The following is a 17,776-nucleotide window of genomic DNA, read 5'->3' on the forward strand; positions in this document are numbered from 1 at the left end:
TCAGCTATGAGCTTTAATAATAGAATCACAGCTATGAGACTTAATATCATGAAAAATAAAAATCCTTACGGTACATTAAAAGCTTTTATCTCTGTTTTCTCCATGACACACTACCGCAGTTCAGTGAGGGGAGAATGCATCATATTTTGAGGTGGAGAAAGCATCACCCAACATGAAAATGGGAGCTTGAGGCACCAAAACTACAGTACCCGCAAGACCCTGGAATATCTGATGATGAAGATTAACGTTGGATTGGTTGAAATAAGAGTGTTTTGTGTAACTTCCCTCCCCGCCTCCACATGAAGTTTTATTTTTTGACTAATTTTGCAGAAACGTTGATTCTTTTCCAAAAACAGTGCTGGGACAGAAGTTTGCATCTATCATACCCAGTTCTCATTTGTGTAATTTTGCCCCAGAGTCACTAATTTCCATGGAGACAAAAATATATTAATTACTATTTCTTCTGGTAAATTGTTTACCTAAGTGCTTATACACGATGTAAACGAAGAGGAACTCAGCATAAATTGTACGTTTGAGTAACACCAAAATACACCTAGTCCTAGGTTAGTTGGGAATCTAGCCTAAATCTACCTTGTCTCAGTTAACCCACAGACTACTTTCCTGCATTCCTGAACTATCCCATCTATCTGTGAAAAAATAATCTACAGCTAGCACATAACTGAACTGAGAGAGTTCTAAGTTTACTGGCATTTATGTGGCATCAAACCATTTACCACATACCTATAATCTTATTAAATATCATTCAAAAAAGTAGAAAACTGAGGCCCATCCTCCTGCCACCTCTTTTCTGGCAAAGCTACAAAAAGATTTATTTGGGTACTTCACACAAAGCCAACAGTGGCTGCAAGTCTATTAGAAAAGTACGTGTTCCCTTTTTAAAACCAGAGTGGTACTTATTTACTTACTAACCAGTCAGAATGATTTTAAAATTTTACTTACACTTCATTAAAATTTTCTATTGATGTTGCAGGTGTAAAAACATCTAGCAGTCCTATAACCTGAAAGATGAGGGAATCGACATTTTATTTTTAGAAATCTGTAAAGCAACATGTAATTAGTATTAACAGCGCTTAGCATTTTTGGGATGAAACTTCCAAAAATATGACATATGGTCAAAAATATGACATATTTTTATGTCCTAAAAACTTAGCACAACTGGCACAATAGGTGGTCTATCTAGGTACAGCCTCAGATATCCCCATGACCAACAGAAATTTATATTAATTACAAAAAGTAATTACAACAAGACTTTAGACAATCAGAAATAAAGGCAGGAAAAGTAACGTCTCATTACAGAAAATCTGACACATGGCTTAAACAGTTTCTATACTTAAGATTATGCACAATTTCATGGGTTATCTTGTTCTGTTGTTGTTGAACTTTTTTAGCATCCTTTCACAGAATCACAGAATGGTAGGGGTTGGAAGGGACCTCTGAAGATCATCTGGTCCAACACCCCTGCCAAGGCAGGATCACCTAGGGCAGGTTGCACAGGAACGCGTCCAGTCGGGTTTTGAAGGTCTCCAGAGAAGGAGACTCCACAACCTCTCTGGGCAGCCTTTTCCAGTGCTCCGTCACCCTCACAGTAAAGAAGTTTTTCTTCATGTTGAAGTGGAACTTCCTGTGCTGCATTTTGTGCCCATTGCCCCTCGTCCTATCACTGGGCACTACTGAAAAGAGACTGGCTCCATCCTCCTGACAGCCACCCTTCAGATATTGATAGACATTGATAAAGTCCCCTCTCAGCCTTCTCTTCTCCAGACTAAAGAGCCCCAGGTCTCTCAGCCTTTCCTCATACGAGAGATGTTCCAGTCCCTTCATCATCCTCGTAGCCCTTCACTGGACTCGCTCCAAAAGTTCCCTGTCTCTCTTGAGCTGGGGAGCCCAGAACTGGACACAATACTCCAGCAGGTCGAGAGAGGATGCACGCCAGGATACCATTGGCCCTCTTGGCCACCAGGGCACATTGCTCTCCCATGGATAACATGGCATATTTCTCCAGGATACTTTTCAATCCACTATATTTTATTCAGGCTTCAATTCATCAAGTTACTCCCACTGGACACTCCCACTGAAATCAACCGTTTGCCACATAAACTTAGAATAGTACTCAATTATTTGGGATCTGAAGTTCTACTATCTTTTATCTAGATATTACACTGTTGTTAATTTCAATGAGAGTATCTGCCCTTAGTTCCCCAACAGAATTCAAATGCAGCAATAGCAGGTTTGAGGTATTTTTCTTCCTGGACTGATGTTTCAAGAGCATCCAACAAAAGTGAGCAGAACACTCTTACTACTTTAGTTAGAGAAGACTAGGATCAGTTGTTTTGGATTTCATTAGCTGCGTTTTCAAGATGAAATGAGATAATTTTTCAATAAAAAGGCAGCCTTTTACTGAAAGTCTCTACTTTAAAGTCCAGTGACTTCACTAGATGTAAGATGGCTATGTTCAGGTATCCTGGGCAGTTAGAGAGTTTCATATACTTTTCGAAAAAGATTGTACCTAACTGATGTTAAGTCTATATTGCAAACTTGTGTCCTAAAAATCCAATGGGAAAGAACTCACTCTTCACTTACGTTCTCATGCTTCATGTGCTTAAGCAACCTAAGCTCTCGGTAGGTCCTCCTCGCATGAATGAGTGATTGAAAAGGTCTTGAAAGCTTTTTTACTGCCACCTTCTGTCTTGTTTTGGTATCATAAGCTGAACTAGAAGAGGAAAAGAAAAAGTCCACATTGATGGCATGTTCTACTTCAAAGCTCTCAGCTCATTCACTGGAGAAACCTGTACTCTCTTGGGGGCTCTTACTCCTCCCTTTGCCCTCCTTCACCTTCTACTCAGGGACTGCAACTGGTGGAGCTAGTCAGTAGCAACTCTGAGTATTCAAAGACAGTTTCCTTGTTTTCCATCTAGCAAATTACTAATGCTGATGATAATGTTCAGGACCCATCCCCAGGTAACCCTTCCCCATATGGCAGCAAAAGTAACCAGAGAATTAGCTCCAATAGTGCAGCTCCAGCCTCCAGCTCCAAGGCAAGGCCCATAGGGAATATGGGGATTCAAACTCTGGGTCTTACTGAACAAACTGGAGTCTGTACTAATTAGAGGAATGCTGCCATTGTGTCTAGCAACATTAATTACCTATGTGACCATTAGCTTGCTAGACGATAATGCCGCAAAACTGGTATCAAATTAGGATGTTGACACAGCCAAGGCCATATCGTTTCCTTGGGAAATGCTGGTAACAAGTGAACAACGGGTACCTGTCTTACACTCCAACCCACAGATCCTGCTAACACACAGCACGTGCTTAACTTCATAGAGACAGAGATGCCCCGCTGAAGAGCACTCTAAATACACGTCACCATTTGCACAAAAGGGAGACCCACTGGTATTTGTGCATTACAAAGACATGACAAGCACAACAAGCCACAAATAAATGCTGCCTGTTATGTAGCACAGGAATAAAAATGATCCCTGTATGTATTACTTCATGACACTACACAGTACAATTATAAAAAGATACAGTTTGCTACTTTCTCTTATGAAGAATAAAAGATTTTTTTAAATTGTTACTCTTATCCAGTAAGTTAAAATTGTGTTCAATTTAAGTATCTTTAAATTCTTTGTTTAAAGTGTGGATAACACTATCTGCGTTTGCTAGAGAGAATTAGCAAGCCGAGAACCTTCACACATTTATCTTAGAGAACTTTTTTTGGAGTTACAAACACTGAAAATTAAATAACATGAAAAATGGACAGAGTATGATCACAACAGTCAAGAGTCACACCGAATGCTATTTGCTCCTTATGAACTGCGTTTTAGACACTCCCACAAATCGTGGTAGGAGACACCTGCTAGAGACAAAAAACATTGCTCGTCCCTGGAGTAGCTCCCAAACTACTACACCGAGCTTATAATAAGCTCCAAGTAGGTGGACTCCTACATGTATTTGGTGCTCTGCTAAAGTCATGAAGAGCCAAGTGAAGAGCAAAGCCTCCTTACTTGCAGGCAGCTGGATGACAAGGTGGTGTTTCTAATGAGAAGCAACAAAGGATACAAGCAACAAATGGGCAGGAAGAACGGAGTGGCATCCGAAGGGAGATCATCATCCAGCTATCCTAGAATTCACCCAACCTCTCTGAAGGCTAATGCAGGGCACAATCCAGTAATGTTTTTTTTTGATAAAAACCGAGTAAGAGGAAGTAGATAATCAACAAGTTTCTTGCAGGCACCATGGGAGAAGTGAGTCACTCATGAGATAAAATGAAACAGATAAGCAGATTACTTAGCTAGTTTCTTGCAAGCCTCATAGAAGTTTTAAAGGTGTACAGGGTTGTGGCTTTGCTGAGCACCTCAGGAAGAGCATTCCTTGAGCAGAAGAAAGCAAGCATAGGAAGAAGAAGACTGGTATCACTCTGAAGAGTGGGTGGAAGGGATATGACAGAGACACTTGTTCTGACAGTAGGGTAGGGACACAGTTATTCAGGATACAAGGATGTTGAGTTCCCCAAATACATGGAGCAGCTCAAGGAATGAATGGTGTGAGAAGAACCGACAACAGAGCTATCTTAAATTCCACATGACTGGCCACAGGGACAACATGAAAGTCGCACACGTAAATCTGAAGAAATAAAAAGGAAGCCAATGCTTAGCTGTTAATGTAACAAAGATTAGATATAATTGCCCTGTGTGTAATTCTGGCATGCTCGCTCTATATCCTTTCCAACTTTTTTCCAGTGAAAAGGGAAATGTTTATCCAGATAAATAAATATAATTGCCCAAAGCAGCAATCTGTGCTTAACATCTCAGCTCTTCTGGTAATTCACAAGCCTTCCCCCCCACGCTTGTACTGATTTGTGAAATGCTGTGTACATTATACAAGGCTAGGGGGAATTAGGTTTTAAATCCCGATATTATGATAAACATCCCTCTCCTCCCAATTCTAAGGTCAAATGTGGGTTTCAGTGGTTTAAACACACTGATCTTTAAGACAGATTGCTTTTTACCCTCCACATGACTCAAGGCTGCATAGCTTTCAGCTGGTACAAAGCACTATTTTTTTTAGTTTCAGTAATTCTTATGACAGCAACTTTTCGGACCTGGGATGGAAGCACATAAGGAGGTGGGGGGGGGGGGGGAAGAGAAACAAATGCCAGTGTGAGTTCTGGGACCCCCAGTGGGAAAGCATGAATCGAAGCTGCACAGGCCAGGAGCTGGCTTGGTTTAAATGAGTTCTGCTGCAGTCAAACAACTGTACCAAATGATAATCAGAGCTAATGCCTTCAAGGCTCTTTCCTGGCCTGGTTTACCATCATCATAACTCAAGTTATTAACAGCGAAGCATTCAAAAATACAGATTTTGCATTGTTCAATTCTCTTGTTTCTCAGATTCAAAGATGACTTGCATCTATGATCTCTGCTACCGCCTCCACGATCCCATTTCGCAAATGGCAGGCCACTGCCTGTACTCCTCCCCGTGTACACTTACGCCTCTTATCTTAGACTCGGTCTCCCCCTCTTACTATTATATCATCATAGCTGCAATCTGGGGTGTCCCCTGAATCCCTCATCGTCCCCCGAGTAGACTGTTAGGTGGCGGGATGAACTGCTTACCTCGGGGAAATCACCTGCGTGCTTTGCCCGAGAATACTCCGTTTTCAGACTAGTCCCTGGACGGGACCTCTCTAGTCCCAGTCATGGCGACTGTATGGGCCCACCTCTGCCTGGCACCTGCAAACCCTTCCTTGGGGGCCTGTGACCACCTCCTGAGTAAAATGACTCAAAAGAGCTTCTTAAAATAAAACCAACAAACCCCACAACATGTTGTTAACTAGTTTTATTAATGGATAAGAAAAGGGTTAGGGGCCCCCACCTTTCCTTACCCTGCATACTGCTCAACTTAGACCATCCCCACCTCCACATCTAGACTGGAGAGGGCTTCCCTGCCAGTCTCTTGGTGTTTGCACTGCTTCACAAACAACTGCCAGCAACTTACAGCACCCTTTTCTTTCGCAAGGTTATTTTCTTCTGCTGTGGGTGCTTTTGGAGCATAGGCTCAGCTTTGGTGAACCACTTCTGTTTATACCTGGTTTATACTCACACCTGGAAACAAATCATCCTTCCAGTGGTTCAGCTACTGCTTCCTGATTTTCTTTGGAACTGCTTATTCTGAAGTGTCTTACCTCTGACTATTATGTTACGTCATGTAGCTGGACAGAATAGTACGACGGAAATAAACTTTGATGCTTGTAAAGGGATATCATCTCCCATCTCTAATCTATTCTTTACTGTTACCATTTAATTTGATGGAGGCAGTGAAAATAAGTGTCTTTTTAATTGCATCTTGTCAGTGAGTATTTCTTACATTACCATAGAGCAACATGCTCAGATGCCTCTATAGTATATGGGGAACACCACTTTAGACAGAGTTTCCACCATAATTTAAAAAGAAACACAATTCTTATATCTTTTTATTTTACAAGAAACAACTTTGTAACAATCTTAGAAATAGCTTTTTCAGATATGATCATTCTTGACCCAGAACCCTTTGCAGTTATGACACATTTTTTGCTGTCTGTCCTTTCTAAGATCAAGGATAAAAAGCCATTATTCTGCTTGCAGGGATAGCATAATTTTCACAGATTAGATACTTCTGCTTAGTAAGATTTTCAATCATTGCTTAAATTAGACTTACCTTTTCAGTGTTGTCAGCTCCTATATTTAATAATTCTATTGAAGTTCCGCTAGATGAAATACCAAACTATTTATATGCACATTTTCCCATTTCTTAATGTTTCAGAGAAAAGTTTGAACATAGGAAGCTAATGCAGTCCAAAAACCTCAGGAGGCAGAAAGCACAGGATTTTAACAGCTCCATGCTAACTTCAGGACTTCTGATGGGGTGTGGATTTTTAGTCGCTGATGTTTATAAACATGGCCATACATAGGGTCATTTCCCTAGTCTCCATGGTCAGTTTATCCTCTGTGATTGCAGAGCAGTAATCCTGGTCAGACAAGCCATTCCTGTGCGCAGCCTGCTCAGACCCTTCAGGGCTCTTGGGATTAGGAGCACACTATCCACCTATGGCTACTTAGCCTTCAGGATCAAATTTGCTTCAACAACTGGAGGGTTGCTTGCCCCAATAGAACAAGCCACGCATGGGGCCAACTCGTGTCCTGCTTAGTAAACTCCAGTATCCAATGCAGGAAGGACTCTTCCTAGGATCAGCTGGTCCTGTTGGACTACAGCCAGTCCCTGAACTTCCAAATGCGGGCTCAGAGACGGCTTATCAGCTGGGCACAGCACTACCCAAAAATGCCCAGAAAAAGTTCAGCTCAAATGCAGTGTTTGGTCTAGTGAGTTCTCTTAATTTCTGGAGCCAGCTCAGGTCTGGCTGATGCAGAATGAAGGCATGACCCAAGCTGTGGTGAAGTACCCATGTATGTGGTGCCAGTCTTGTGTTCCCATTTACTGCAGGTTACCTGTGTCAGCCAATAGTCCATCCCCATCACCCCAGAAACCCACAAGGTTTTGGTTGTCTGCAAAGTGTGATTTTATGCTTGTGGAAGCATTATATCGGTACAAATAATCAGATACGTTTATTCCAAGTGATTCATTTGGTGTTAAGTGCAAAACACACAGAGAAGACTAATATTTCCAATTTATTTTACACAATTCAGTGTCCCAGCTTGTGAGGCTGTTACCCCTACATCATCAGAAGTTTGACAACTGGTTGACATTATACCAGACTTGGACGGAATGCTATACTCAAGCAGATCCTTAAATTTGCTCCATGTGAAAATGATATTGGGTCTGGGTTTTCCCCATACTGTTCTAAGCTTCTGTTTTTATTTATTTCACTGCAATTTTATTTATTTTCACAATGCAAGTTTCTTTCCTTCACTGGGCCACATTCCTCCACAAAACAAGAAGACTTCCCATTACATGTATGTGTTAAGAGAAAAAAAACAAAGAAAAAATGTAATTCATGCTCAAAACACTGATTCACATTAATGGAAATTTACTGATTTTGGTAAAAAAGAAGGTAACATCCAGAAAACAAAATGGAAAGTATGCAGAATTTCTGACACATATATAGTACAGCCACAGCTTTGAGCTCTTATCCACAGACCTCAGCATCCTTTCGTATACCCACTGACTCCTTCCATTACAGGAGACATAAACGTCCTTGTGGACAAACATCCCCTTAATTTATAAGATCCTGAATTCCTGAGAAAAACAAGTAACAGCAGCAGAAGGGTGTATCTGAGCAAGCATTGAGGGGAAGGAATGGAAGAGGGGTCAACACACAGAGAACCTCATCATTGAGGTAGGCAGCCCTTACTGCAAGTAAGACCAAAAAGGGGGACACACAGGAACCCTGTCCTGGGTTATTTTCTAGTGCCCAATCATATAATCTGGGTTACTCATAACTGCTGTGAATGTCAACCTTTTTTACGTTTCTCATAAATGTCATGAAAGTGAACGAAAGTCATCGCATGAATGACATGGATTTTGGGGTTTGTTTGCAAGATTTAGTTTGTGAGCTTTGTCTTCTGGGTCTTCTCCAGGATCTTAATCTTCTTTTTTAAAATACAACTTTTTTTTTTTTTAATAAATAGAGATACTTTTTATTGAGGGATAGAATAGTTTTGAAAAAAGGACACGCAGCATCTACCCGATACCAGCAAATAGACCATAACTGCTATTGACATTGCAGCAAGAGAACAACAGAAAAAGGCCACCCTCGGTAAGCTTAAGTTAAGCACCAAACTAAACCCAGGAAATAGTTCACTTGTTTCTTCTTTATAAATGTTTTGTTACTTTATGCAAGTTCAAGCTAGCAATTTCCACCCTCTAAGAGCTAGATTTAGATTTAGATTTAGGGTATAGAGTGTGTACTTACTTACTAAATCACACAAATCACGACATGTATGTGCATCAGAAGGAAAACACAAAGAAAAATCAGATGGTAGCAAGACAAAAGGTGGAAGGATCAGTAATGGGCAGCTCTGAAGTGACATGTTAATCTCCTCATTAGAGAAAAAAACCCTTGCTTTATGATGACAGGTTATTGTATTGTAAAATTACATCCCATCACTTGGATGTTATTCCAACACACCATGCTGAGCACTAGCATCAACTGTTTTGGCTTTAGTACAATCAGTGTCAATTATCTCAGATTAATCTACTACTAAATCTAAATATAAAAGTACAAAATATCTCTTACATATGCAACATAATTGTTCCATAACCAACGTAGAAATACATATATAGTTTTAAGCAGACACTGAAAAAATACTAAAAAATAATTGCTATCCATATGTTTACAGGAATACAGCACCAACCTTATTTCAGTGTAACAACGTGATCGTAATAACGTTGTATAAACCTCTGAATCCACGAGCTATTTTTTGTTTTCTGATCTGACTCTTATGTCTCCACAGTGACTTAAATATTTAAATAACTTTACAGAGGAGCAGTCACACTTTTCTAGGTGAAGTTATAGACAGTACAGTTTACATCAGTGGGAGTGATGCATTTAAAATCATGCTTGTGAGAAAAAAATACAGACGGTAATAAGCTGTCAGCTTCCTCAGCACATGTAACCAACTCATGGATACTAAAATAATTGTGCATTTTAAATAGCCGATAAGCCCAATGTCAGCATGTAAACAAGAAAATCTGTCATGTGTCACTAAGCCAGTACACTGTTAGTGACAAATGTCTTCTATTCAGCATTTCATTAAAAAAGACGGCCACGTAGTTATAAATTGTGGGCTTAGAAGCTACAGCTAGAAATGCTGGTGGTTGATCTGGATATAAAGTTTAACATGAAGAATACCAGTGCTTTCAAATACATTACATAAACCTAAACAGACAAAATCTCACTTACATTCTTGTCCTTCTTTTTCCTCTTCCTCCCCCACTTCTCCTTCACATTTCCCGTTTTCTCTCTCTACAACAGCCAAAAAATTAAATGACAGTAATTTGTTCCCAGGTCATGTAGGGGTTTTGAAACGCCCTCTCCCTTCCTGACTGTATACACACTACCAAGATACTGGATTTTTGGTACCTACTAGCTAATAGGTTCTGAAATTGCAAACAGCTCCTTGCGAAGATGTGTTGAAGCAACCAGGCCCTAAGACCTTACGGGCTCTGAAACAGAGACTGTGTCCCTAGCTAATTGCAATCACAGTCACGAATGACGTCAGGAGAGGAAAGCAGTCAGCTACGCTACTGCCGCATCATGTGGTCAGGAAGGTGCGTATTATAACAAATTATCTTGAAATAGGCATGAAGGAGACCCTCTACAGAGAATTTTTATTCTGCTAATGTATTCCTACAGCCACACAGAAAGCTGTAATTCCATGATTCTTGCTGTTTTGCTGCCACAACTGGCTCATCTCATGCCTCTCATCGCTTTTCCATCTTGTGTCTTAAAGGTCTCATTAATTCCATCTAAAAGAAAACTTGCACAACACGAAGCAGTCTTCCTCACTTCCTGAGCTTGACTCTTCTTCGCCCTTCCTACAGCTCCTTCCACCACCCTCCTCACATGCATACAGATGTTTCTCATCTGCTCTCTAGCCACTCGGTGGGCTTTGTGACAGCATCGTACCTAAAGGTCTCCTTTTCAGACGTTCTTACGCATCTCCACAAACACCTCAGTCCTGATTCAATCTCCTTCATTAAAAGCATTCTTAGACACTTTAATTTTAAATAGGAACCTTGACTCCACTAATTACCATCCCACTTTCCTTTCCTTTCCCAAGTCAGTAACTACGCTGTTCCAACAACTGGAAGATATGCAGGATGAAACTGGACAAAGGAATGATAAGCAGTCTGCATTCCATCCTAGCAGCCCAACAAAACCACTCTCATCGAACTCTGTAGTGATGTCTCCCTGGCCAGTGCTCAGAAACATTCTTCCATCTTCATTCATGTACCTTTCACATAATTTCTTGAATTCTTGACCTCCCTCGGCTTTGTAGCTGCAAATCCCATTGTTTCTTCATTCCTAATAGGTATTTCGTCATGTTCCTCTGAGGGTCCTTCCCACTCTGCAACGTTTTCTTGTTGCTTCACTTATTTTCATCCATTCATTCTAGCAATGCTCCTGCAAAGATCCTCCTCCCAACCTGTAACATTGACCATGCAACTCCTTTTACTTAGTTCTCCCTATTGCAACCTCACTTTCAAGGCCTTGTTTCTACATATCATTGTTACTCTTAAGAGATGTCCTGCCTGTGACTGGACTCTCATAACAGCCTCCATCTCTCACTCAGTTTTCAAGCAAGCTTAGTAGGACTCATAAATATCTGCAAAACTAATGAAAGGCTTCAAAACTTCCCTTCTGAATGATGCATACCAAAACCAGACACCTTCTAATGGATCTTGGACAGCAGTATTTTAACAGTATTGTTTGACATGTTTCCAATAAAATATAACCATAAACATATGTAGGATGAAGTCCAGCCCCTGTACTTGCATTGGAAACAAAAGACCTAATCTGAAAGAGGAACAGCCCAAAGGGACTCCACTGAAATCAACTGGCTTTACACGTGCTTGGGATTCTGTCTTTGGCCTGTCGAGATCTATACAGCCTCCAGTTTCCAGCTGTGTTTACATACAGCAGGTGTGTGTTACTACTACTTAAAAGCTTATCTCAGCATTTACTACTTAAACTAGCACGTAATGTTATGGTGACACATATCGTAACTCCCGTAACCTGATCTCGTAGTTGAAATCATATACTTACTAACACTACAGCTAAGCAAAAGGTCTCTCAAAAAAAAACCAAACCACATTATAATCCAAAAGTCATCAGGTACAGTCTTGGATGAAGGATTTTTTCTCTTTGTCAGTCAAAGACAACTTATATCAGCTTTTAAAAAAACCTCACACACTACTGAGTTGTCTTAGCATCTCCTTAGAGGTCCTTGACGTGAAAAGGACAGTGTCAGCCATGTTATGTTCCAGTCTTCCAAGCTACCACCCTCAAAACACTTGTGAATGACGATCTAACCAGAAGCACAGGACAGGGTGGATGGGGGAAAGAAGGGGTTAAACTTCAGGATTAAACCCTTCTGCTTCTATTTTTCCACTTGTACTTCCTCAAAGCAAAGCAGAAGCCTAAACCACCACCCCACCTTCCCCTACTTTTACACAAAATTAGTCGGGACAAAAACTTCATGGATCTTAAACATGCACTTGAAGTTAGCAGGATGGAGGGACCTGCTGAAGTGCTGCATTGCATAAATGATTAAGGCAGACTTTGCTTTCCCACTTTTCTTGAACCGAGGCCTATGCCATTACACTCTGATTTAGCAGGCCTCTTTTAAAAAACATGTTATGTCACCCAAGTTGGTGTTAGGCATTGCATACTCTTAAAATTAAAAGAGGATGACTGCATGATGTAAGTACTATTGGTGCCAATGGCCTCTGATGAAACAGTGCAGGAGCTTCTGGTTGGGAAGAAGCTCTGGACTCACTTTGGTTCATCTTGCAAGGTCTGTTCCTTCCAAAGGAGACAGAACAGACCTTGCAGTATGCTAATGGCAAACAACCTGTTGGGGAGATCAGAGACAGCACTCTGCAAAAGGCCGTCTATACCTCCCAGGCAAAAACAGAACTAAGTAGGTTGGAAGACAGTTTACAAAAGCTGGCACAAAAAGAGGCATACAGGCTGTATAAAAACCCCAAAACAACAGTAAACCAAAAATCTATCCATGTTACATAATTTGTGGTATAATAAAAAGTCTTTAAAAAAAGAGATGAAGAAGCTCTTCCTCAAGCACGTGGTAATGCCAGCTCCCAGAGGAAAAGGCGGGCAGGTGCCAAACCACAGTGGACCTACCAGGGTGACGCAGCAGGGAGGCAGAGATGCTGCAGGCCAGAGGTCCAGTTTATAAGCAGCATCACTGGGACAGCTGAAAGACTCAAACACAGCCAGAATGCTTATTTAAAAGGCAGAGTCACGAGGGGCGAGGGTTTAAAATGCATGGGTATAAAAGACATGAATGGTCTCTTTTCTCTAGAACTGAAACGAAAGGGTTGTAGATGAAGATTACCTTGTGAAAGCAAGCTTGCTTGTTTCACATCTAAATGGACTATCAGCTTAAATGCTGCACCTAAAATCAGAAACGTTTTTAAAACTCACAGTTAGCAGGGATAGTGCTTGGTCTGTAAGAGTCAACCATCTCTTTGACTTCTGTGAGAGAGAAATCCAACTCTAAGGGTAGATGATGAAAATGCATTTTTCAAGAAAACTTTAAGTTTCACTGAGTTTTGGCTTGAGGAAGAGCTGAAATAATTGTCTAATATAAAAAAACTCAACTTGACAAGCAAAGCTATAGCACAAAAATAAACAAAAGAAACAGTTGTGCATGTAAAATTGATATTTTCTAATATACAAACAACCCCTGAAAAAAGAAAAATTAACCAAAACGTACTGTTGAAGACTCCATTGATCATTTTAAATGTAATTACACTCCCAGAAGGCTTTAATTTTTTTTCCTAAATGTAACAAAAAACCCAGATCTGACAGCAGCAAGTAACAGAACAGCCACCAGCTTGAACAGCCATAGGAAAGAGGCCAGGTAAAAGGAAGCTCTCCGCAGAGTTAAAATACAAGAGTAATGCAAAATGCACTGCAAGGGTGAAGTACGTGGGGGAAAGACCTCACAGTTCTTTCTGTGGTGCACACAGATGCTGAAGTGCAACTCCGCTTGGCAGTGTGGCTGAGCTCTTCTGAGGATTTCCAAGAAGGACTGTTCCTTATGATGTGTGTTTAAAAAAAGTGAGAAAAGCAGTACAGCTCTTCATGCTAAGGAAGGTTTGCCTTTTATATATGTTCCACATCTAAATAAAAATAAGAAAAGCATACTGGAAACCACTGTGCTTGATATAGATACCTCTCTAAAAACGAATCTGTTTTAAAACAATAATACCCATCTCCATAGCACACTAGATGCATCTGCATATAAAAACTAACTCAAACACAAATTCTATTAGACTTATGTCAATAAATTGGGCCAGAACACAGCCTCCTGACACAAACTCTCTGATTGATTTTGAGCCTCAAGCAACAAAAAGGGCAAGCAGAAGTTAGCTTCAAAGCAAATATTTACAGTATGTTTCTTATTACCAGTTATCACTTCAGTTGTACAAATCTATCGGATGTGACTGACAAGTTACTGTAAAAAAGGGTAGGACTAGAGAAGAGTTTCACTGAGGTAGAAAAAGATCTGTTGCAACAACTTTGTTCCTCTTTTAAAGCCAGTGTTCAGGACTTTGTCTTCTCTTCTATTCAGCAAAGCCCTTAAGAATTTGCTTAATTCCAGTGGTTTCTGTAAGACTTAAATATGCTTTTAGATATTTTACTGAATAGGAGTACAATTATTCACAAAAGCAATATAGCATATTACTCAAGGGAATGATTGTGTCTCGTGGGTCTCCTGGGTAAAGCACATGCACATAGAGGGGAAAAAAAATCAATTTCAATAGACACTAAAAATAGATGGCTTTTCTGGGAGAGATGCGAACCTTTTCCTTACATTCAAGCTTCTGTTTGGGTTTATAGGTCATTGATGTTAACAAGGCTATTAATATAGAATAATATTTTATTGCTGCATTCTGTTCTTAAATGTATATTTTAGAGTAAACCTTTCCCATAGCATCTTCCAGTTTCTGTTTTATATCCCAGTGCCTAGGTTTCTCCATTGAAAAGCTACTAGGATTTCCTTGGCTTTGCATACAGAAAAGAAGTAAGTACAATGAATTAACAACACTAACAGCTTAAAAAAAACCAAAGCACCAGCTGTGCTGCAAGTGAACCACCACATGTTTTCATTTCCTTTGCAATTTCTCAAAAGTCTTGACATCTCATTACAAAATTCAGCAGAGTAGGTCTTCCCCTTAAAACTATGTCGTCATTAAATAGGGAAAACAACCAGAAATACAGGTTCAATTGGAGCACAACAGTAGTTACTCTCCTACTGCATATCTGGCTCCTAGTTTCTAAAATAAAAAGAGAAGGTAAACTCAGATTTCGTAGTCTGAATAAGCTATGTCCTTGTGAAGCTGTTCACATCAGATAGTCACAGGACTACATGCTTAACTACAATAGCAGGTACCAACAGTCACACAGTATTTGCCTGCATTTCCCCGGTGCAAGCATAAGCCTGAAATAATAAAAAGGAGAAGAATTCAGAGGTACTTCACACTAATCTTGAGTGTTTCTGATGACTGTTGGAGGTATTTTAAATGCATATTCCTAGTTGACATGTAATTGGGGCATTTCACGGAGCTAGAGATGGAAGCAACAACTATGAAAGTCCGTAAGTGTTCTCTGGTATCTTGACTGTGAAGAGAAAAAAAGCGAGTGACTGTTGTACAAGTTTATTCCATGGCAAAAAGTTAAGTTCTAAAGAAATCTTTTTTTTGTGTAGTACATTTATTCACAGGCCCGTTATGGGTTGTTTTCACACAATTCCGCTTACCCAGCTTACAAAAGAAACACGATTCTTTTTCAGAACCCCCTTAAACATCACTATTGTTTCCAAAAATTGATTCAAAGCTTTTATAAGCATAGTTAAGTGTGCATCAAATATGAAAATGACAGCCCAGCCTGCGCTGGGAGCTCCTGAAAGCGCAAACCTGATAAAGTAATTATCAAAAAAAAGGGAAACGTTTTATGATAAGATGCGATAAACCCTTACAAAACCCCGAGGCGCCGAAGCCCTCGGGCGCAATCTGCCCTAATCTGCGTTCCCCCCCGAAATGGCCGGCGAAGCCCCCCTCTCTGCCCCGTCAGCCCGCCCTGCCCGAACCCTGCCCTGCCGACACGGCCCCGCTCCAGGGGCTCCCGCCATTGTTTCCGAGGGCGGAATTCACCCCCGCTGCGTGTCCCGGGCCCCTTCGGGCAGACCGGCTCATCGCCACGGGGGAAGCTGTACCCACACCACAGCGCGGGGCCGGCAGGGCCGCGGCCCGCCGGTGGGCCCTCCCGGGCCGGCAGCAGGGAGAGCTCCCACAACCGTGCCCCGTGCCCAGCCGCTGCCCCCCCCCGTCCTCCCCGCCGCTCGCACACGCCATGACTGTGCAAGATTCTCGGCTTCGGGGCAATTTTCACTCCGAGCGGCCGCCGGCCGGTTTAACCGGCGCTGGGGAGCGGCGGCGCCGGCAGCGGTGCGGGCAGCGGGCCCGGCGGGCGGCCGGCGGCACCCTCGCAACTGGCCCCCGCGAGGGCGGCAGCGGCGGGAAGGCCGGCAGGGGCCGGTTGCCCGGGTTACGGCGCGGCACGCCCCGGGGCCGCCGGAGAGAGCTCCGGGGCCGCGCCGCACACCCCGACTGTCCAGCGGACACGCCCCCGCCCCGCCGCGCTCGGGGCCGGCGCCGCTGCCGCCGCGCCCGCGCCTCCCGCCCCGCTCCGCGCTTCCCGGCGCGGGCACGGCCGCATTGTCTGCGGCGCCCGGGCTGCTCCCTCCCGCCGTTGGCCGGCAGCACCTGCCGGCTCCCGGCCCCCGCCCCGCGCCTACCAGACGGAGCCGTAGGCGCCGGAGCCGACGGGGGTGAGGTTCTGGTAGCGCTGGGGCACCTCCCACACCGTCTTGTTCAGCTCCTGCCGGTAGAAGCCGCCGCGCTCGGACATCTTCCCGCAGCCGCCACCGCCGGCAGCAGCAGCGGCAGCCGCCCCTCAGCCGGGGCGGGGAGCGAGGCGGGCACGGCCGGCGCCGGCGGGGAGGAGGGACCGGGAGGGGAAGGGGAGGGGAAGGCGGGAGGCCGAGGGGGTGGGGGCAGCGTCCGGGGCCGGGGGGAGCCCGGGCGGGGGCGCGGGGAGCCCGGCGCATGGGCCCAGGGGCCCCGGGGCGGCCCCGGTGTCCTCCCGCGGGGCCACCCGGCGGGTATGGGGCGTGGCGAAGCGCCGATCCCGCCCCGGAGCGTCCGGCACCGCTGTCGGGGCGGTGGCCGGGCGGAGCGGCGGCTGCCGCCGCTGCGGGAGCGTGCGGGCAGGGGCCGGCGCCGCGGCCCGCCGCTCCGCGCCGGGACGGGCGGGTCCTGTCCCCTAGCCCTCCGGCTAGCGTCCTGCAGGCGTTTTAAAGCCTTGATGGCACCTTCCTGCTTTTGCCACGGCCACCCGAAGGTCGCCCTCGGCCCGCCGGACCCCCTCGCTCGGGCTGCAGCGGGGCATCGCCCGGGGAGCCGGGAGCCAGTCGCGGCCCTCGCTCACTGACGGAGCCGCGGCCAGATCGCGGCCTTACTGGGGATCGCCCGGTGCCTAGAATTTCCCTTAAAGCGTTGACACCCACAAGCCTGAACACCTCCGTGTTTCGTGCAGAAAGGCTTGAGCCCTCAAGAAAACGGAGGAAAAACCATGAAAACTTTAAATCTCCAAAACTCATGCACCAATTAAAGTAAAAGCTTTTCTGATTTGTTTACTGGTTTTTTTTCTTTTCTCCAAAATGTGCTTTATACACTATCTCAATGACTTGTGGAATTGTTGCAGCACTATTGCAATGTTACCAGCCTATGTTCCTACGTATTATTTCCTTCCATAACTTCTTAGGCTTCCTTGAGCACCTCTAAATAACTTGTATGTAGCCTGCTTGCATAGACCTGCTGTATGGAGATAGCTCTGCACCTGCATTTGAATCAGTGTGGAATGTAAATCCTCTCTTTTCAGAACTCTCATACAAGTCCACTGTGTTCACGTTGACAAATGGATGCTCAGCTCATGACAGGACAT

At 43.6% G+C, this 17,776-nt stretch overlaps 1 protein-coding gene across 1 annotated transcript in view; it reads right to left on the minus strand.

Moving 5' to 3' along the window:
• MAPK11 (mitogen-activated protein kinase 11) overlaps positions 1–17,473 on the minus strand; it is a 35,164-nt gene extending 17,691 nt beyond the window's left edge. The window contains exons 1-3 of the mRNA XM_082013980.1: positions 16,569–17,473; positions 2,602–2,731; positions 961–1,019 (exon numbers count right to left, since the gene is read on the minus strand). Coding sequence (XP_081870106.1) covers positions 961–1,019; positions 2,602–2,731; positions 16,569–16,681 — 302 coding nt within the window. The 5' untranslated portion in view covers positions 16,682–17,473. The remainder of the gene's footprint in view (positions 1–960; positions 1,020–2,601; positions 2,732–16,568) is intronic.
• Positions 17,474–17,776: the final 303 nt, after the last annotated feature.

Source organism: Phaethon aethereus, assembly GCF_964289735.1.
Source record: "Phaethon aethereus genome assembly, chromosome: 1".
Classification (NCBI taxonomy): domain Eukaryota; kingdom Metazoa; phylum Chordata; class Aves; order Phaethontiformes; family Phaethontidae; genus Phaethon; species Phaethon aethereus.